At 35.7% G+C, this 22,331-nt stretch overlaps 1 protein-coding gene across 1 annotated transcript in view; it reads left to right on the top strand.

Moving 5' to 3' along the window:
• The window catches only part of DPY19L1 (dpy-19 like C-mannosyltransferase 1), a 106,324-nt gene that overhangs the window by 38,229 nt on the left and 45,764 nt on the right, over positions 1–22,331 (top strand). The window contains exon 7 of the mRNA XM_031953001.1: positions 3,348–3,405. Coding sequence (XP_031808861.1) covers positions 3,348–3,405 — 58 coding nt within the window. The remainder of the gene's footprint in view (positions 1–3,347; positions 3,406–22,331) is intronic.

The raw sequence follows: 22,331 nt of genomic DNA, 5'->3' as shown, positions 1-22,331 counted from the left end.
AAACCTTGTGTTCCAGTTTTCCCTTCCTTCACTCCACGCCCTCCTCTAGTTGGCTAATAATCCAATATATGTTAAACATGGTAAATCCAATATATGCATACATATTTATACAATTATCTTGTTGCACAAGAAAAATCAGTTCAAAAAGGAAAAAAAAAAAAGAAAAAGAAAATAAAATGCAAGTGAACAACAACAAAGAGTGAAAATGGTCTGTTGTGATCCATTCTCAGTTCCCACAGTTCTCTCTCTGAGTGTAGATGGCTCTCGCTATTATTGGATTATTGGAACCGGTCTGAATCATCTCATTGTTGAGAAGAGCCATGAACACAAAATTATATTTGTTTAATAGCTATTTTAATCTGATTTAATAAAATTAAGGCACATATAGCAGTGAAATATCTTCTCAGTTTCCTTAAAATCTCATCTGGATTTTTTTCATCCTGTCTATTCATATGTATATATACATGTGTATTCCATTCTTTTGTAATTTTTATTCCAAATTATTTCATAAAGATCGTTTTAGATTTCCTTGCCTCATGTCTATCTTAATTGCATTAAAGTATTCCATTACAGTAATGGACTCCACTTGATTTAACTACTCTCTATTGTTGGGTATGTAAAGTGCTTCTAGTTTTTGCATTTACGTAGGCTCATGGGTTCATAGATGTGGAATTGAAAGTACCTCAAAGGCCATTTAATCCAATCTCCTCATTTTACAGATGATGAAGCAAATCCTGGGGTTCTTTTCTTTGTCAGTCATATTGTCTGAAAGCACATTGCTTCTTTGTGAAGAGTGCATCTTATAGGAATCTCCTGAAGGGAGGTAGAAATGTTAGCTTTGATTTGAATTACCTTTGACTTGATAATGCTTCTCCCTTGATGTTCCTCTGAAATTAAAAAAAAATGCAAATTCCTTAACCTGATATTCAAGCCCCACACCGTCTCCTTTTAGCTCACTGTATCAGCTTACCTTCATTTTACTCCCCTTCATGAACTCCATTTTCCTACCAGATTGGGCTACTTAACGTTCTCCCCATTTGATACCCATCTCCTCTTTTCCTGCATTCACGGAGGCCATCCCTCACACTGAGAATGTACTCTTCCTTCATATCCCTTTTTCACAATCTTTGTCCTTCACGCTCTCAGCTCGGCTCTTCTCTATTCTGTTCACCCTTTCTGGATGCCACGAGCTGATACGATTTTCTCTCACATCCAGTATTCCTGTTCCCTCTTTAGCCGTTATCATTTCTTCACTGTGTAGACCCATACCTCTTCCTCACAACAATGTGCTTTAAGTTCTTTGAGGACAGAGTCTGGTTTGTTTTGGCCTTTTGGTACCCAGCCTAGTGTTAAGGAAATAGTGCAGAAACAAATTAGGTTTAAAAATCAACCTTTCCTTATGCAAAGGAAAGAGAGAGACAAACAGTCTGAAATTTAGAATTCTTTCTCTGAAATAGTAAGTTTTACACAAAGATGTTTCATGCATTTACATGAGCAAAATGTAATCATTTAAAGACCATTTATGGCTTATAAAGGTTCAGGGTATCCTAAAGAAAGGAACATCATCCTCAGAAGCTGCAGCTGTTCTTGCTTCCTGGGTCCGTTTACATTTGTGTGTGTTTTTTTTAATCAACTGGATCATGCACATGCTGTCTCATGAACAAAGAAGTCCACCTCTGATCATCTTTGGTTTTGAAGATCATCTGCCTGCTTGGTGAAAAAGTGGTGCTTTTTAGTGCCTTGTCACAGGAGGTGGAGAAATGACATTTGTCATCAAGTGCTCCAGATTTTCAAAGATTGATGCAGATGCCAGAATGACAGCAGATGAGCTCAAATATTTGGCATCCCTCCCTGGTTTTCTTGTCAATCATCATACATTTATTATATTCCCACTAGATGCCTGGTACGGGGCTAAGTGCTGGAGAGGCAGAAGGTAGCTCTTCTTCTGGATGTATCACCTCCTCCAATGACAAAAATGGAGCAATCTTGGTGATTGTTTTAGCTTTATATTGTCAAAATTTAGGTTTGAGATTAGCAAAGACATAATTGGAAGCATGGAAATGAATGACCACATGGTTTAACAGGTCACGTGAATAAATGCAGTAAATAAAAGCCAACTTCTCTTAGAGTTGATGGGGAGTATGTTCAAACCTGGAAACTTTTTTTTTTTTTAAATGTGAGACAAAAGCTGTAAAGTTACCCATGTATATATCCTGTAAATAAAAGGCTATTAAATAAAAAAAATAAAATAAAATAAATGTGAGACAAAAAAGAGATTTTTTTCTGACAGTTGGTGCACATATTGTGGAGGAGTTTTATAGAAGTTTTGCCTTTTTTCAGATACTCACTGTATCTGAACAGTGTATCTGAATATACTCACTCAAGTATCTTACTAGGTATAATAGAAAATAGATGTCAAAATCATTTTGATCAAAAATCTTGCTTTGATTTATTATCATTAAAATTATTAAAATTATTTTAATCAAAGCAAGATTTCCTTTGAGCTGAATAAAAAGACTCATAATGCATATACCTCCCTAAAAGGATTCTTTCCCAGCCTCTTGTTATTTATAAAAGCCAAATCTGTGTTCAAGTGCAGGAGAGAGTTCTTACTTAGAGAGAGAAACCCACCTTAAGGTAGGTAGGTAATAGGACCATTTTCCTGCCAGCTTGCCACCTGTTTCAGAGAATCGCACAGGTTTGGGTAGTATTTGAACAGCTTAGTAAAATCCTGGGCCAGGAGCTATTTAGTGATTCTGCCCAGGTAGGAGTGAAATGGGATTACCTTCATATTTCAGATTGGACCTGGAAGGAGCTGGATATTGTAAATAAGGAGAGAATTGAGTTCTGAGGGTAAGACTTAAGGAAGTGGAGCATTTTTTTGAAGTCACTGAGAGTGCTGTTGTAAAGGTAGGGCCAAAGATAAGATCCCTGCTTTGTAGTTTCTTAGCCCTGTGATTTTATTTTTCCCCCATTAATTTCTTAAAAACTGGGAAAGCTAAAGCACTCTGAGACTTTTTCTTAAAAAGTAAATAATCAATGTGCTTGTATTGGAAAGAATACAAGCATTTCTTGATTTGTTTGATTTCTTTTTAGTATTGTACATTTTTTAGTGTGGAAAACTTTTTTTTAAAGTTGACACAGTAGTGAATAATATTCTTGGGGAAATAAACTGCTGGTCAATTTATGTTGGGAATTTCAGGATATTTTTTGGTTGAATTCAAATTGTGCTTTATTAAATTCTGTTTTAAATAGGTGAGGAAATCTTTTTGTTACCTAAAGATTTTGTTGTAATAAAATTCATTTTGTACTTGAATCGCATTGATATACTCATCTTCTTTTTACAGTGGGAGTCGACTAGGAGGCCTAGTTACAGTATTGTGCTTCTTTTTCAACCATGGCGAGGTAAGTGTTTTTAGAAATGTCTTTCTAGAAATTATTAAATAGTGTATCCCTAATATAAATTTAGTTAAATATGTGCAATAAATTTTAAATTTATTTTTATATGTCACTGGTAAACTTTTATTGCCTATATGAATTACTAGCTAACTTTATGATTATTAGATGTTTTGTTATATTAAGTAATTCTTCCAGCGTTTTTATTTCACCGAACATCCTTTATCTCTTTTGCCCCATTTGGCTAAACTTTTTGAAAAGGCCATCTACAACAGGTCCCTGCACTTTTTCTCTTCTTACTCCTTATACATCCACCTTTCCCCATTTACTAGTGACTCTTAGTTGTCAATCCAGTTGCCTTCAGACTCAGTCCTAATTTTCAGTGACTCTTGCTAACCCTTGACACTGTTGATATCTTTTTTCTCTGGGTTTTTGAGACTCGATGCTTTCTCCTGGTTCTCCTCCTACTTCTCTGACTGCTCTCTCTCCCCTTGCATGAACCTCCTGCAGATCCCCAACTCTACCTGGCAGTGTCCCTCAGGCTCCTGCTATCTTGGCTGGTGGTTCCCAGATCCTGCTGTTCTGCCCCAGGTTCTCTGCTGACCTCCAGTCTCCCATTTCAACTGCCTTTCACACGGAAGACCGGGAGACACCTGAGGCTCTAAAACAGAGCTTGTGGTCTTTCTCAACACTTTGCCTGCTCCTACCTTCTTTTCATGGAAGGGGCCACCTTCCTCCCAGCTCCTTAGGTTCAGCATCTTTGACTGCTCCCTCTCTGACCTTTCACATCCATTCTGTGGCCTGCTCTGTGACCAGCTCTCTGTGTGCTTCTCAGTCTTCTCTCTGCCCGCTACCTCCACCTGCTTTCTGCTCGCCCTTCAGCCAGTAAAGGGGTTCTATTTCTCAAATGAGGATCTGATCATGTCTCACACCGCTTCCTCCCCCCAATCCAAGACACTGCAATACCTCCAGTGCCCTCTAGATTCAGAATCAGAGTTCATCTAGTGACACGGACCTCATGGTGGTTCCACAAATAAGAAACTCCATCTCTCAGTTCTGGGCCTTTTCTTGGTGCTGTCCCCTGTGCCTGGAACACTCTCATAGTAGGTGTTAAGTACATGGTAGATCCTTAATAAAAATTGATTAATCGATTGGTTAATATATAATGGATTCTTGTGAAATCCTCCTGCAGTTTTTAAATAGATAGATGAGATGATGTAGTGCACACTGACTTTTCTTCCTACAGTTGAGAGGTACTTTTTTCTGTCAAACACATCATCTTGTCTTCCTTTCCTCATTGTGCTCGTTAGTTAAATAAGTGGATCAGCCTAGATCTCTTTGGTCTTTGGTCCCAGGATTCCATTGCAGTTATTTCCCACCTCTTCAAATAATCTAACATTTTGTTTTTCCCATTCATAATTCTGGTTCCTGTGTTGATGTTTTCCCTCTGCTCTCAGGCATGTTGTGAATTTTATGCATCTTTGTGTCTCTGACAGAGTACCTTATGTATACTAATTATTCAATAATCCTCAACTAAATAAATGAAAGTCAGAAAAAATCTATGGTATCTCCCTAAAGAGCAACATGTTGCAATGGAGAGATCAGTTGATCCAGAGTCAGAAGCATTAGGTTTAAATCTCAGCTCTCTTACTTTTTTTTTATCTTTTATGTTTTTCCCATTCCTCACCTGAAAAATTCTTGGATTGGACCAGACGACTTCTGAGTTTCCTTCTAGCTCTGAATCTCTGTTCTGTTTTCTGAAATAAATAAAAATTTGTTTGTGAATTCAGAATTTGTAATTCTAAAAATTACACATTTTCTCTTAAGTATACAAACTGTTTTCAGAGTTTAAAAGGGAACCAATACTTTCTGAAAACATTCATTTCATTTATTCAGGAAAAAATTTGTAAAAATGTGGATAAGTTCCTATAATGTTAGAAGTAAAGAAATCGTAGGTTCTCTTGCCAAATTTTATAGAGTAGAAAACTGAGGTCAGGAAATGGAGAGTGATGAACTCAGAGTCAAATGCCTGGTTAGTGAAAGAAATGAGCTTCTAGTGAACCCTTTTATAAATTGTTTCATGAATTAATCTGACCAGCAAAATTAATGATATTGTGGACAACCTTTTCACTGTAAACCTATTTGCATTGGGAGGGCTTATCCTAAAAAATTATATAGAGCCTCCCACCATGCCTTGGGCTTTAATGCCATTATTGTGGGGAATGTAAGGTAACCTCTATATGCTGTTGAACTATTGAAAGTGAAGGAAATCTTTTTATACATCTGATAAAATATTGAAAGTTGATTGTTTACATATCTGTATGATTCATATATGTTGAGTTTCAAGTAATTATCTGAGTAGATTAAATAAAACTACCCTGAAGAAATGGGCTTTATATTTATAGAAATTTGTGATGTTATTGGGGTGCGTACTGAATCCACTGGTAGAAAACGGCCACATCTTCTAATTCTCTGCTAGTTCGATAATGCTACAATTGATTATCTTCTACTCTTCATTTAGTGATATATATATACTGGTGATCAGAACTTCTTGCTTAGCAAGAAAGGTCCTTAGATGAAAGATAGTCTTGTCAGATTCACATTTAGCATTTTTTATCTGGATAAGTCATAAGAAAGTTTGCCCTCTTCGAACATGGCTTCTGAGCATTCCAAGGACTCCCTATGTCCTCCAGGAACATACTTTCATCACCCTGTCCCTTCTTACTCCTTACTGCCCTCCACGTTCTCTAGGATTCAGTGACACTAGCCTCTTTGCTTTCCATTTCCCTAATTTGAGCATTTTGTAAATAATTATAATAATAATTTATGTAATAAAAACAAGCATTTCCATAACATAGTATAATTTTAAAAATGTGCATGAAGCTGTAAACCTATTATGTACAACACGGTATTCCTCTTTTTTCTTCTTTCCTTCTTTTGTTCTTTGAAATATAATGTTTTAAGACCTATGGTCTTTTAAAATAGAAGCTACTAGGTTTTGAGAAATTTTGACCATATTTATGCACTATTTAAATTTTTTTCTTGTTATTTGCAATATTTTCTTAACTTGGGAGTTTTGAACTTGATTATGACATTTCTGTAAGTTTTCTTTCTGTGATCTCTTTCATTTGGTGAAGAGTAGATTTTTTTTTTTCCACTTCTGCTTTACCCATTTATTGTAGAATTTCAGTGTAATTTTCCTTAATAATTTCTAGTAATACAGTATCCAGATTCTTTTTTTTTTTTTTTTTTTTTTTTTTTTTTTTATTATAACTTTCAGGTAAGTCTGACAGTTCCTATGTTGTCTCTTCTCTATCTGTTCTCCAGATCAGTTGCTAATGAGATATTTCAGATTCTCTTCTATTTTTGCTAGTATCTTTATTTCTTGGTGTCTTATAACATCAATCAGTTCCCCTTGCTCAAGTCTAATTTTCAAGGAGTTAGTTTCTTTCATAAAATATTGTATCTTTTTTTCTTGGTTAACTTTCTTTTCGTAATTTTCTTGGATTGCATTTTTTCTTAATTTTTCCTCGTTGTTTCTTTTTTTATTCTTTAATTTAAGATCTTTCAAGAACTTTCCTGAGACTTGTGACCATATGGTGTTACTCTTTGGGGTAGGAGTGCCTTTTTTTTAACCTCACTGAATTCCTTTAAATATGAACTCGGGTTGTCTTTTACACCAAAGTAACTGTCTATGGTTTTATAATTTTTTCTTTGCTTAAATAATTTTTATTTTGTTTTATTTTATTTTTTGTAGCTTGTCATTATAATTAGATTTTAAATCTGAGTTGTGGATAATGCTGCCCTAGGTTTCAAGTCTTATTGTTATTTTCTGAATTCTGTCCAGGGACTTAATCTCAGGGACTCGTTCCTCTCACCAAGCCACGGTTGGGCCTCCCAGCCATGCTGTCCTGAACATTATCTTGTTCCCTGTGCTACTGGTACCATATGCCCTGGGCACGTGCTCACTTTCCTTGCCTATAGCCACAGTTGTGGATCACATCTGGTCAGTGCTGCTAGACCTGACTTCTGGATATTTTCTCTGGATGTCCCCCATATCTGAAATTCTTTTTTTCATTGCCATCTCTTTGGCTTCCTTCAACATCTCACCCTTTATAAGAAACCTTTCTTAGTCTTCCTTATGGTCAGTGTCTTACTTCTAAGATGTTCTTTAATTTTTCTTGTATTGATCTTATTTGCTCCTATGTTTTATGTTCCTCCACCAATGTGTGAACTCTTTGAGGGCAGATGGGTTTTTGCCACTTTATCCCAAGTATTTATCACAACATCACAGCATTTTTTCTTCCTTTTTCCTAATCTCTCATTTGCTTTAACCAATGTTCTGACCTCAATAATGAATAATTCTAGAACAAATGCTACATTTGCAACCAGCATTTTCTTATGTTTTAACATATAGGTTTTTTTCCTTTATTAAAGCTTTTTATTTTTCAAAGCATCTACATGGACAGTTCTTCAACATTAGCCCTTGCAAAACCTTGTGTTCCAATATCTCCCCTCTCCCTCCACACTCTCCCCTAGATGGCAAGTAGTCCAATATATGTTAAACATGGTAGAAATATATTTAACATAATAGTTAATCTTATTTTGGGCACTGTCATATCATGATCAGAACTGAGTTCATAGCAAAAAAACCCCAAAAAGCACACGTCCATTTTGTTTCCAGTGAGTTCTGCTGTACTGAGAAAAGTGACACAGTTATAATTGTATGGAAGCAGTATTTTAGAGAAAATTATCCATTGGAATAAGATGAAATAATTAGAAGTTAGGATCAAAATGTTCCATTTCCCTGATTGGTGAATGTGCACAGTAATAGGATGTACAGCAGGAATCCTGAAGCCTCAGCAGCCAAATAGTAGTGACAGGCATCTGCCAGCTAAGGTGGTCTGATGTGCCATTCTCTGTGTGCCAGGAGGTGTCAACTTATAGTCTGCTATTTTTTGCTGTGATTTTTCATCTCTTGTGAGATGCAGCTTGTTCACTGCATAGCAATATAATTAGATGTATTAAATTAAAATTGTGTGCTCCTATGAGATCATTCTTTTGTCTCCTCCCACCAAAAGATGCAATAAAAATACTGAGAAACAATTTAGCTGAGCTGAGAAAATCAAGTGGATTATGGCAATTACATGAAGACAACTTTTGTAATTATTAGAGATATTTAAACAAAACTGACATTTTGTGCAATTATGTGGAATATAATTTGGGAATAGAAAATAAAATGTCAGATTAGTAATGTTAAAAATTAGTTAACTATTTACTATTAATTCAGCCAAGAATATAATTTTAATTTTGTTTTCAGAAAGTTTTTATGATCCTTCTTCATTTCTTGGTTTTTATTTGTATGTGCTTCTTATAAAGAGTTCCACTCTAGCACAGTGATCAATGAAATATCCTGAAGAAATACTCTTGTATTATTAGATGTGATCAACTACTAATTACTACTGAGGTTCCCTGACAGAGTTCTATAATCCAAAATGAATGGATGATTTATTTGGTATAAAATTAGACTTAGTTGTGATCTGAGGTCTGATTTTTTTTTCTGTATTTCTATTAAGCTTGCTATATATGTTAGATAATTCACGATAATTTCTGATGAATTTTTAAAATTTTGTGATCTCTGATCACTGAGATTTTACATGAAAAAAAAAATCCCTGCTAAAATGCTACTAGATATGACCAAATTAATTTTAAAATCTTTAGTAACATAATTGCAGTATTTTAATTGTTCATTGGAAAGGCCAGTAGTGGTTAAGTTGTAAATTTGATCTTAAAAGCAGTTGATGCATTGCATATGTGTTTTCATTTCACATTTTTCATTGTTATTGTGTTTCACCTTTACAGTAAGAATCCGTAACTTTGTAACAATAACTTACTGTCCTTGTGTTGTAATATAGGAAACCAGAGTTAAATCTTATAAAATTTTATGTGAGGCTAATTAGAGGTAGTTATTGCTTTTTTTTTTTTAACTTTAGACTTGTGAAATCTATAGAATAGGATGGAGACTTATTTTGCATTTTTTTACATAAAATCCCAGCATATTTAAGGGCATACTTAATTTAATATGTACATATCTTAATTATAGAAGACAATGTTCTTTATTTGAGATTAAATGTGGAAAAATTTACTCCCTAATAGTTCTTAACATTTGCAATTGAGGTATTAAAATAGCTGCTTAGTCGCGTTGTGTTGTAACATCATCATGGTGTAACTGGATAGTTTGGAGTGTGACAAAACTGTATTCTAGGCCTACCTCAGCCACTTTCCTGCGGAGAAGTCAGTAACTTAACCTTGATGCTGAAATGTCCCACGCTGGAGAGTTTCCTTTTTAAGTTGTAGATAGACTTTTGTTCCTGGTGGTTGGAGGGACCCCCTACTGCCGGCATTCCTTATGCTGAGGACACGAGGATTAGAAGCCTTAGTTTATATAACTTCTCCCTGTGCATGGACTCTTCAGAGACACTTGTTAGCCCTGATAACATTCTTGTGTGGCAGGTAGGTGGTAAATACTGCTATCCCCACTTTGCAGATGCAGACAATTGAGGCAGTGAAAGAGTAAGTTGCTGGTTCCAGGCCCTGCACAGGGAGGATAATCCTGATCTCCTGATTCCCCACTAATCTCTCCAAAGTCCTCAGCACATGGAATTCTCAGGTAGGGAAATCGGATTTCTCAGACAGCATTATAATTTTCTCCTGAAGGAGCGGATCAGAATTCTTTTCTGCCAACATGTGGAGTCTTTCCCATTGTCAGTGTACTCCTAGACACTCCTAGTATGGATCCTTGCTACTAAGATTTAGCATAATGGATATAAGGTTCTGAGATGAAGAAAGAACAGTGCACCTTCAGAACTTCTATGCTGCTTTTATATTATAGACATCATTTGGGTAATTATTTCACAATTTTGAATTCCCTACAATTTGGTTAGTCAATACTACTAGCATTTCATGAGAGTCATTCCCCCTGTAACTGGAGACATAGGGTTCTATAATAGGTCCTATTCAGCTTCTTTAGCATGGCCAGTTAGGGGAATGCTGCAAAAACTCTGGATATGGGCAAGGGTATACAGTATACACTCTTACTTTCTTCCTACAAAAGTCTGTGTCAGCCTTCACAAATATATATATCCTTCAAATAAGATGAATCTGAGCAAATTCCTGGGAATACATTAGGTCTCTAATGAATTATAGATTTCTTTTTTTTTGATGGAATCCATACAGATTGTGTGCAAATTTTTATTCTTTAAGCCATTTAAGAAAACCATTGTGTATATAAAATTTTGTAGATTTCTTTCAAGATTGCCTTCCTTACAAACTGCCTTCTGCATTAAAAAAAATTCTGGCATCATTATTACCTCTCTTTATTTCCCCACTCTCACAATTAACAAGGTATTAAAAAGAAGAAGAAAAAAAATCATTTTCTAAATAAGTATAATCAAGCTAAATGAATCTGCCTCAGCACCTTATTATTTTTTAAAGTAATGTGAAAAGGAGATTTAGGGTTCGAGAATCTTCTTTTTGTATTTTTTTTGTGTGTTCAAGTTCAGTTTTTTAAAGGTGGTCTTTATGTTTAAATTTATAGCAGATCTTACTTATGTTGCGATTACATGAATGATGATAAAACTGATAAGCAACAGAAATCAGGCCAAACAGAGAATGGTCAACAAGGTGATTAAAGTTGAAGCCCATAGTCTTTCTTTTTAAACTCCCACACTTGAAAAGTGACACGGACAATCATTCCAATAGGTGCTTTTGTAATTAGCAGAGTTGCTATGAACTCAGTTCTGATCATTATATGATAGTGCCCAAAATAAAATTAACTATATGTTAACACACAAGAAAAGGCTGGTTGCAAATGTAGCATTTATTCCAGAATTATTCATTTATGTGAAGTCAGAATATTGTCTGGTTAGGTGGGTTTTCTTTAAATTGTGGTATATTTTTAGAGATAATTGTTGAGAAGTGGTTTACCAAATTGAAAAAAACATTGAGATTTTTTTTTAATTCATTAAAATATGTGTCTTTATAATGTCAGTGTTAAGATTATGTATTTAACTTTTTTCTACACTTTTTATTAAACAGAAGACTAAAAGCTTATAGAAAATTAATATGTGAGTAGATGTTTTGGGGGAAAAAAACTGATTTCTATTGTAGGCAGTTCTTCCTTAAGAAAAAAGAAAACCTAAAAAAAGAGAAAGAAAAGAAGCAGAAAGCCTAGCATTTCATGAGAGTTATTTCCCTTGTAACTGAGACATAACAGGGTTCAATAATAGGTCCTATTCAGCTTCTTTAGCATGGCCACTTAGGGTAATGCTGCAGAAACTCTGGATATGGGCATGTGGGCATTAAAAAAAAGTTTATTTGTAATAGATTTTTATTTTTCCAAATACATGCAAAATAGTTTTCAACATTCACTTTTGCAAAATCTTGTATTTCAAATTTTTTTCTCTCACCTCCCCTTATAGAAATCAAGCAATCCAGTATAGGTTAAATGTGTTCAGTTCTTCTAAACATATTTCTGTATTCATCATGCTGTACACACACACACACACACACACACACACACAATCAGAACAAAAAGGTGAAAGAAAAAAAAACAAGCAAACAACCACCAGTAATTGGGAAAATACTCTGCTTTGATCCATATTCAATCTCCATGGTTCTCTCTCTTTCCATAAATCTATTGGAATTGCCTTGAACTGCTTTGTTGCTGAAAAGAATCAAGTCCATCGTATAATGTTCTCTTGGTTCTGCTCACTTCACTTAGCATCAGTTCATGTAAGTCTCTCCAGCCTCTCTGAAATCATCCTACTGATCATTTCTTATAGAACAATAAGATTCCATAATATTCATATACCATAACTTATTTAGCCATTCTCCAACTGATGGGCATCCATTCAGTTTCCAGTTTCTAGCCACTACAAAAAGGGCTGCCACAAATATTTTTGCACACATAGGTCCTTTTTCCCACCTTTAAGATCTCTTTGGGATATAAACCCAGTAAAGACACTGCTGGATCAAAGGATCTGCACAATTTGATGGCCCTTTGGGCATAAAAACCCCATAATTTCTGAGAAATCAAGATTACCAGGGATTGAAAGGAAAATAAGGGACTAAGAGTGAAGGCAAGTACATGTGAATAATTCTCATTTTGAGGAAAAGTATAATTAAAAAAGGATGGGATTCTGCTGTATAGTGAGAAAGATAAAAATTGGATCATTGACTTTTGCACTGTTAGCCATGAACTGCCAAAAGACCTAGAGAAAAGCTTCCAGTTTGTTGGATGTGTAGTCTGAGATCTGAGAACATAGAATCAAACAGAATGGGAAGGCATATATGGCTGTTGAAGGGGACTACCTACATTAGGAATCAGCCTCTTGTTGGAGTATCAAAGGGTATATATCTGACAGCTAAATAAATATCAATTTCTAGGTTTGATTTAGGGCAGTATAGAACAACAGTCAAAAAAGAAGTCCAGCTTTTTAAACTATGGGTTGTGACCCTAGATGGGGTCTTATAACTGAGTATGGGGATTGTGAAATTATAATTTGTTGTCAATAAATATTTGATTTTTGTACCTGTTTTATATACCTTTATCCCCGGGGTCATGTAAAAATTTCTTGGGTGAAAAGGGGCCATGGGTGGAAAAAAGTTTAAGATGTCTTGCTCTAGAGCCTAGAAATCAGATAGCTTCATTACAGCAACAACATTCCTGAGTGCTCTAGCTAGATTAAAATATACTTGGAGAATATTAAACAAAGGAATACAAATATGATAGAATGTAGGCATGTTTTACTATGTCAGGATTCAGCTCACAAGAATTCTTATGTACATTTAGGGCTTCATTTCTGAGTTCCACATCACTGAGTTAATATTCTTGTAGAAAGTCTTGAAAATTAAGCTAAAAAGTTTGGATTTTATCATATAGTAAACTGGACTCATGGATTTTTAAAAAAATATATTTAATAGTTATATTTCAGTACAGTTCCTTAGAATCTGATGTGTTTGATAGATTTAAAGGTATTCTGAGGAAGGACCCATAGGCTTCACCAGACTTCATAACATAAAAAAGGGAAAGAGAATCCTTGGTTTAGAAACAGAGCTGTCAAACCCACTGCCTACATTGATTTTTTTCAGATTGTTAGGTTTCTTGATAGGCTGATTCAGGGAACTTCACTTGATGTTAAAAATATGGTTTCCTGTACTTGGGATCAGCTTGGGATCATTGAAAGTATCATACCATTTCCTCATGCGGCAAACTCGAGTTCAGCCCAATTAAAATGTTTAACAAAAACATAGTGTAACAGAGATAATGTTAATCTGTGATTTTTAAGTCAATATAGAATACACTTCTGTTTAAATTTAACACTTTTGGTCCATGATAGATAATTGGTGCTTTAAATAGATAAAGTGAAAAGAAAAATGTGAAGACCCAGTTAGCACCTTGGATACCTTAGAATCAGCCAGAGTCAGGATAAGCAAAAATCCTTGTTGTTTGTTCTTGGTCTTTAGGGGTAGAAGTGAAGGGAATGGACTCAGGATCTCCACGACCTCTCCCCTTCATCTCCCGCCCAAAAGTGACTCTGGATAGTCTTACTCCACCCCTTAGTCCCTTCTACAATTCTCTGTATACACCAATTATCAAGCCAGCACAGGATAGTGGGAAGGGCCATTTTCCAAGCATATGCTTATAGAGTATTGTCCAATTGGTAATTGGTCTTGTTGTCCAACCTCAGTGCATTAACTCAAAGAGTTTCAGCCCTTTACAGAAAAAGAAGACTGGGTGAATAAAAAAAAAAAAGCATTTCAAGTTGCTTTAGAGATATAAAAATAACAGGAAAACTTTCATTTTTTTTCTTAAGTAGCAAAAGGGTGTCCTACTTCACCTTCTTCAAAGGCATAGAGCCCTAAGCTAAAACCTATGCTAAGTGGTGTGAATTGGCTTCCATCCAATCCTTCTTCTTATAGACTTAACCTCACATTAAACAATGATTCAAGCTATCTACACCTTCTCCTCTAGTGTTAACTCATGGCCCCAAACTCTCTTTGAAGGGTCCCGTTAGCATCCTATACATCTTCTACTAGATCTTTGACCCCCTGAGAATGAATGCCTTTAAAGTACTGACACTGTTGCTCTCACCCTCATTGTCTACATGATTGAGAACCTCCCCCTCTGATCCCAGATCTTCTGAATGAAATATTTTGCACTTCTTGCCTACAGTTCATTGTTGGTTTTAAACTGCTGCCTACATAGGCTGGCCATCTCTGCTTCTCTATTATCCTTTGGGTCATCTACCTACTTTGATTTTTTTTTTTTTTTGGATTGTGGGATTTCTTGATGGGCATCCATGGAGCATCACCTGACATTAAAAGTATGCTACAATACTTCCCTCATGCAATCTCTCCTGTGCTGTTCTTCCTACTCACTTTCTGGATTCAATTCATTGTTTCTCTCTACTCTCTGCCTAAAATACAGCCCCACAAATAGCTTAACAATTGAGAAGCTGTTTAACAGTCACTGAACCACTTTCCCTTTTCAATGATAATGGAATGAGCAACACATATGGATTCTAATATCACCATCCCATCTTTAGCTTGAGGGACTAGAATGGCCCCAGAGAAAGCAAAGATGGGAAGAGCATCCATATTAGATAAAGATGCTCAGATGATGTCTATGCTGGAGACAACCCAGTTCAGAGGCCATGATTGGGAACAAATCTCAGTATATTTGAAAGGGAGGAAATACTAATTGGTTGGACACTATCACAGAATTAATTCTTACCAAATAAGTAATCCAGAAGATATCAATAATTACATATGCATATAGCTGTTTTATAAATTTTTTAAAATAACTTTTTTTGTTTTAATATTACCTAAATTTTCCAGTGTATCTCTTCCTTTCCTTGACTTAGAGAGCCATCCCATATAAGAAGAAACTGTTTTTTGATCTTTAATATTTTATTCCCCCAAGTTATATGTAAAACAATATTTTATATTTGTTTTTAAAACTTTGAGTTCCAAATTCTCTTCCTCTCTCCCCACTGAGAAGGCACATGTGAAGTTATGTAAAACATTTCCATCAAAGTCATGTTGTGGTAGAAAAGGTAGATTCCACCTCTCAAAAAAATCTCAAGAAAAATAAAGTAAAAAATATGCTTCAATCTGTATTCAGACAAAATCAGTTCTTCCTCTGGGTGTGGATAGCATTTTTCATCATAAATCCTTCAGAGAAGTCTTGGATCATTGTATTGTTGAGAATCGCAAAGTCATTCACAGCTAACTCATCCCACAGCATTGCTGTTACTTTGTACACAGTGCATTCATATTGCTTGAAGGACTCATGAAGGACTTTGACAGGTTTTTCTGAGAACATCCTGTTCATCAGGATATTCATCAGAAAAATAGTATTTCATCATCGTCACAGTTTATTCAGCCATTCCTCAATTGATGGGTATCCCCTCAATTTCCAATTCTTTGCTCTAAGAAAAGAGCTTTTATCAATATTTTTGTACATATAGGTAGACCCTTTTCCTTTTTTTTTTTTTTAGTCTTTTGGGATACAGGTTTAGTAGTAGTCTTGTTAGGCCAGAGGGTATGCATGATTTTATAAACCTTTGGGCATAATTACAAATTGCTCTACAGAATAGTTAAATCAGATCACAATTCTACCACTAATGCATTAATGTTTCATTTTTTCCACATTTCCTCCCAACATTTGTCATTTTCCATTTTCTAGCACATTAGACAATCTGATAAGTAAAAACTAATAATTCAGAATTTTTAAAATTTGAACTGTTCCAATCAGTAAGAGTTAAGAGTAATTTTTTCATATGTTTTGATAACTTCATTGGAAAACTTCGTCATTTATCAATTGGGAAGTGGGTCTTAGTTTTATAAATTTGACTCAGTTGTCTATATATTTGAGAAATGAGGCCTTTATCAGAGAAACTTGCTTCAAAAAGGTTTTGGATAGTTATTGTTTCCCTCCATTCTGTTTTCCCCCTATCCATTTTTTTTTCTATTTTTCTCTCTCATTTCACCCTGTCTCTTCTCAAATATGTTTTGCTTCTGACCACACTCTTCCTCAATTTCCAGAATGTGCCTGTTGCACAACCAGTACTGAGTTGCACAATTCAGAATTCTTTAAATTCTTAAGTAGCCTTATATTTAAGAATGCCCATCCTGTTCATCAGGTTTACATGTTTGCTTATTTTATACTTTGAAAGAGCTGGGATTTTGTTGGAATAGGTCTTCCTTCTATTGCTTCCAGATTGTCTGTGTGCAGTCAGCCTTTTCTATATTCTGTGATGGTGGATCAGAACTGAAGTAGGCATCAGGACAAGAGGGAGTGCCCATCCTGATGAAATCTTACAAATAATTGAAAATAAGTAGCTTTTCCAGTGGAAAATATTCTGTGTTGAAATTGCTTGATGAATTTTGTAGAATTGTGCCTTATTCCTCCAATTCATTGAGCATCCATAAGGTGTGGGAATTTTTGTTGAAGAAATCGCCATGCTTCGGTCTTCAAGGTTTGTAGCCTTGGGATTCTCCTCACCCTGCCCACCACATTTTGCTGATTTTACCTCTCCCCATGTTGTGTCCACGCCTGTCCCTCCTTTTATAGCATCAATACCACAGTTCCGACTTTCATTTGCTCTTGCCTGGTCTGCTAGTTCCATCCTTTATGTTGGAGCATTTCCTTATGGGCAGATTTGACCTTGTAATGTCTCTACTGACTCCCTATTGCCTTGAGGAAAAAGCCATTACTAAAAATGGCTTCACTTTTTCTTTCTGAGACTGGGTCTCCCTATTTTATCCTGGCTAAAAGTGCAAGAATACCCAGTACTGATGGGCAAGGAAGCTTTCACCTGCTCCCCTATTGCCATCTGGGCGGGTTTGCCCCTTTGTGGGCAGTTTGGTGGGCCTGCCTTCCCAGAGCTGTATGAGCAGAGTGCTTTGGCCCCCTGACGGCTCCTGGCTCCTGAAATCCAGGATCCAGCATGTTCGGCCTCCTCCCGGGCACAGGAGAGAGTAATCTGGGAGTCATTGTCCCAGAGGTGGCCTTGGAGCTCATCCGAGCCTGTGAGGAGTTCATGAAGCAGGATGGTGCCTGGCTCTCCCCCAGGAGTAGGATGAATTAATTCCTCCCTGCTGCCTCATCAAATCTCCTTCTTCATCCTGGGCCCCAACTTTTTCAGGACCTCTTCCTGATTCACCCCCATCACCCAAATTCTGGTGCCCTTTCTTGTGTCACTTTCCTCCCTTTCTTGTATCCTCTTCGCCTTCTACTTTCCTGCAGGGAAAGATAGATTACTATATCCATATTAAGTGTGTGTGTTATTCCCTCTTTGAGCAAGTTCTGATGAGAGTGAGGTTCATTTATTCTCCCTCCCTTCTCCCCTTTTCCCTCCACTCTAAAAGCTTTTTCTTGCTTCTTTTTTGTGAGAGAATTTATCTCATTCGACCTTCCCTTTCCCTTTCTCCCAGTACATTTTTCTCTCATCCATAAATTTCATTTTTTCAGATATTATCCCTTCATGTTCAACTCATACCTGTGCCCTCTGTCTATATATCTTCCTTCCAACTAATAATAGAAATGAGAAAGTTCTTATGAATTATAGGAATATAAATAGATTAGCCTTATTAAGTCTCTTACGATTTCCCTTTCTTGATTACCCTCTTATGCTTCTGAGACCTGTATTTGAAAGTCTATTCAGTCTGGTCTTTCATCAAGAATGCTTGAAAGTTATCCATTTCATGGCATGTCTACCTTTTTCCTTAAGGGATTTTACTCAGTTTTGCTGAGGTAGATGATTCTTGACTGTAATCCTAGTTCATTTACCCTTTGGAATATTATATTCCAAGTCCTTCAATCCTATAATACAGAAACTGCTAAATTTCATGTTATACTGACTGGATATTGCTCCACAATATTTGAATTATTTCGTTCTGGACGCTTGCAGTATTTTCTTCTTGACCTGGAAATTCCAGATTGTGGCTATAATATTCCTGGGAGTTTTCATCTTGATATCTCTTTCGGGAGGGTATTAGTTGATGCTTTCAATTTCTCTTTTACCCTTTGTTTCTAGAATATCAGGATAGTTTTCCTTGATAATTTCTTGAAAAATGATGTCTAGGTTCTTTTTCTTAAACATGGTCTAATGGTAAACAATAATTTTAAAATTATCTCTCTGAATCTATTTTCCAGCTAAGTTTTTTTTTCCGATGAGATATTTCACATTGTTTTCTGTTTTTTTTCATTCGATTGGTTTTATTTTGTTGTTTGATTTCTCATAAAGTCATTAACTTCCATTTGTTCAAATCTTATTTTTAATAAATTATTTTCCTTACTGAGTTTTTGTACCTCCTTTTCCATTTGACCATCTTTGCTTTATTTAAGCCATTCTTCTCCTCATTAGCTTTTTGTATTTTCTTTTGCATCAATCTCATTTCTTTTCCCAAAGTTTCTCTACCTCTATTATTTTATTTTCAAAATCTTTTTTGAGCTCTTCCATAGCCTAAAACCAGTTCATAGTTTTCTTGGAAGCTTTGAATGTAGGAGCTTCACCTTTGTTATCTTATGATTGTGTGTTTTGATCTTATTTTTTTGGCATAGTAACTTTCTTTGATCAGAATCTTTTCTTGTGTTTGCTCATTTTTCCAGCCTGTTATTAGACTTTTAACTGTTTGCTAAAATAAAGCTCTGTATAATATTTTCACTTTTTAATTGTTTGCTTGTTTTTTTATTGTGTTTTTTGTTTCCATTTTGATCTGATTTTTCTTATACTACATGATGAATATGGAAATATATTGAGAAGAATTGCAAATGTTTAACTTGTATTGGATTGCTTGCTGTTTGGAGGAGGGGTAGGGAAAGGGAAGGAGAAAAAGTTGGAACACAACATTTGGTAAAGGTTAATGTTGAAAACTATTTTTCATGGAAATGGAAAAATAAAATAGGCCCCTGTTTCTAGTATAGAAACAGATAGTGCAATATCCCAAGCTTCAGGGGGTTTATGCAGCTGTTTTCAGAGATCATTCTAGGGAGCTGTAAATTTTCAAATCTTCCAAGGTGATATAGTCCAAGGAGAAGTGTTTGATGCTCTTTGGGCCTATGCTTTGTTCTGTGAGTGACAGAAACTCTCTTTTCTACCTTGGAGTTATGAGAAGGGACCCTGCTCCACTGTGGCCCTGAGTCTAATGCTAGTAAAGAGAAAGCCATTGCCGTTGCTGTTGCCACCACGGTTGATTCAGTGGTTCCCAAGGCCCACTCCTCCTTTACTGCAGCTCCCCTCACACCCTAGCCCGATAAACATTTCCCAAAAGACTTCCAAGTCTTGGCATCTGTGGGCTCGGAGGTCTGGGAACTATGCTGCTGCCACTGGTGTCCAGGGTTCTCCACTCCTGCTTTGCTGGGGCTGGAGCTGGGCTGTGCTGGCTCCTGGGACTGTACCTTCCTCCCTCCCTGGTACAACAGACTTTTCCTGCCGATCTCCCAAGTTGTCTTGGGCTGGAAAGTTGTTCTACTCCATCTTCTTGTGGGTTCTGATACTCTAAAATTTGTTCAGTTATTATTTAAAGGTATTTGGAGGGGTTTGGGGGAGAGCTGAGGTCAGTCCCTGCCTTTACACTGCTATCTTAGCTCTACCATAAGAAGGAAGTTTTAAAAAGGAAAAAAAAACACATATTAGCAAAAACCACTAACAGTTAAAAGGCTTGACTTGATATATAGTGGTTGATATAGTGGTTGACATGTGTGGTTTCCCATCTCCCATCTCACCTCATAAAGAAGCAACGAGGGATCCCTTCTTATATCTCTTTATTGGGGGCCAACTTTGGTTATTCTAGTTTTTGCATCATTCCATTTTGGTATATTGTTCTTTCTGTTTAAATTGTTCTTATCTTTGTATGTGTTGTTTTCTTAGTTCTAGTTACTTCACTTGGCATAATATAGAATTCTTCCTGTGGTCTTCTCTATTTATCATGGTCATCATTTCTCACAGTGCAATGACATTCTATTTTATTCATATATCACAAGTTGTTTACCCATTTCTCAGGCAATGGGAGTTTACATCCCCTCCAATTTCATGCTATTATAAAAAATGCTTTTCCTCTTTTAAATTTTAGTGTTTTGGGGGCCTGTGTCAATGACTTTGGGACTTAAGGCTAAGCAGTAGAATTTCTGTCATATTAGTCATATTGGATATTTTCTTTTTATGATTCCAAATTGCTTCCTAGAAGGATTATATTAAGTCAAAAAAGAGTTCATTATTTCCCCCTTCACTGAGAGGTAGATTCACAGTTGCATTCTTTGATAAAATAAGCCAGTCTGTGTTAAAAGTTTGCTCCAACAAGTAGAAATTATTTTTTGCAGGAAGTCTGGGAAGTTTTTGCTGCTTTAATCTGCACTAGCAATCTTTCTTGATACTTATGCATTTTGAAATTCTGCCCTTTTAAAAATCATGCATACCAAAGACTTCCTTGCTCTAAATAGCTGTGTTCATTCAGTTTTTTTTCTTTTTTACCTTTATATCTTCAAAAGGGTTTTGAGCTTTACCATTAAAGGAATATTCTTCTGAGTCTGGTCACCTATTCACATAGTTAATATTTTCTTCATCTCTAAGATACAGTTTCTTTGTTTCAGCAGATAAATCAACTTCATGGGGGAAAAAAAAAACAATTCATTGGTGTTCCAGTCTTCCTACAAATCTTCCAACATTGATTAGTCACATCTTTTTCATCTTTTTCAATCTGCAAGGTGAAACCTAAAAGTTATTTTATATTTTTCTCATAATTAGTTACATGAATTATTTTTTCATATGGTTGTTAATAGTTTGCATTTCTTCTTCTGTAGAACTTTTCATATTCTTTGACTTATCTTTTAAGGAATGGCTTTTGATTTCAAATATTTCTGTTAGTTGTCAACATCTTGGTGATTAGACTCTTATTAGAGATATTTAACACTAAGGTTTTTTTTCCAGTTGGTTATTTCCCTTCTTAGCCTAGGTGCATTACTTTTGTGCATGCAAAAACTTTTCAGTTCCGTGTACCTATAAAACCTTTGTGAGAATGATATATGTATATGCCAAAGAAAGGAGAAAAGGCTTTAAAATTATATAATAGCATACTACATCTTTATAGCCATCCTATTGATTCAGTGGTGCAGAGATTAGAAGACTCCTTGTGTTTATTGCTGACTGGTAAAGAGCAGTTGATTTAGTAGAGAGAAATACTCTCCTTCGGCAAGTATAGCATCCATAGCAGGTGCTTCATTACCATCATCCACGTTACTCCTAATACCATCCTCTTCTATCTCAATATTAATTTACCTGAGCTTAGGATAAAAAGACACAAAAGAGACATAGTTGGCCAAGTGCCACAAATCTTATGGCAAGATGGAACATAGAGCCACTATCCTTCCTCGACCTGGCTCTTAGGGAGGCAGTTCAAGATAGTCCTATATCCTTGTAGCCTAAAAAGGAAAAGGGGCAAATTGAGCAGATCTCTTTGACATTCATTCTATTTAGGATTATTTGCTGTCCTTGTAACAGTTGGTTTACATCAGTTAAATTTCTATATAAAGTATTAAAATTGATGTTTTATTTCATTCATATTCAATTTTCAGAATCAGTAACTTGTTTAAATAGGCTAATTTGAATTGTTTTAATTGCATTTGTTTAATAAACCTTTATTAAGTGCATGCTAGATACCAACCACTATTAGGTTCTAAGGATACATATACAAACATGAGAGTCTCTGTCCTCAAGGAACTTATAGTCTCCTAAGGGGATAGAGCATGTTTCCAGAAAAGTACATATAGGACACATACAATAAATACATCGTTTTTGAGGAGGAAGGATGACTAACATTTGGGGGAATCAAAAAAGATCTTTTAAGAGGCAATATGGGGAAAACAGATG

Source organism: Sarcophilus harrisii, chromosome 1 (assembly GCF_902635505.1).
Source record: "Sarcophilus harrisii chromosome 1, mSarHar1.11, whole genome shotgun sequence".
Classification (NCBI taxonomy): domain Eukaryota; kingdom Metazoa; phylum Chordata; class Mammalia; order Dasyuromorphia; family Dasyuridae; genus Sarcophilus; species Sarcophilus harrisii.
The sequence above is the reverse complement of the archived record's forward strand: the minus strand, read 5'-3'. Positions and strand labels throughout refer to the sequence as shown.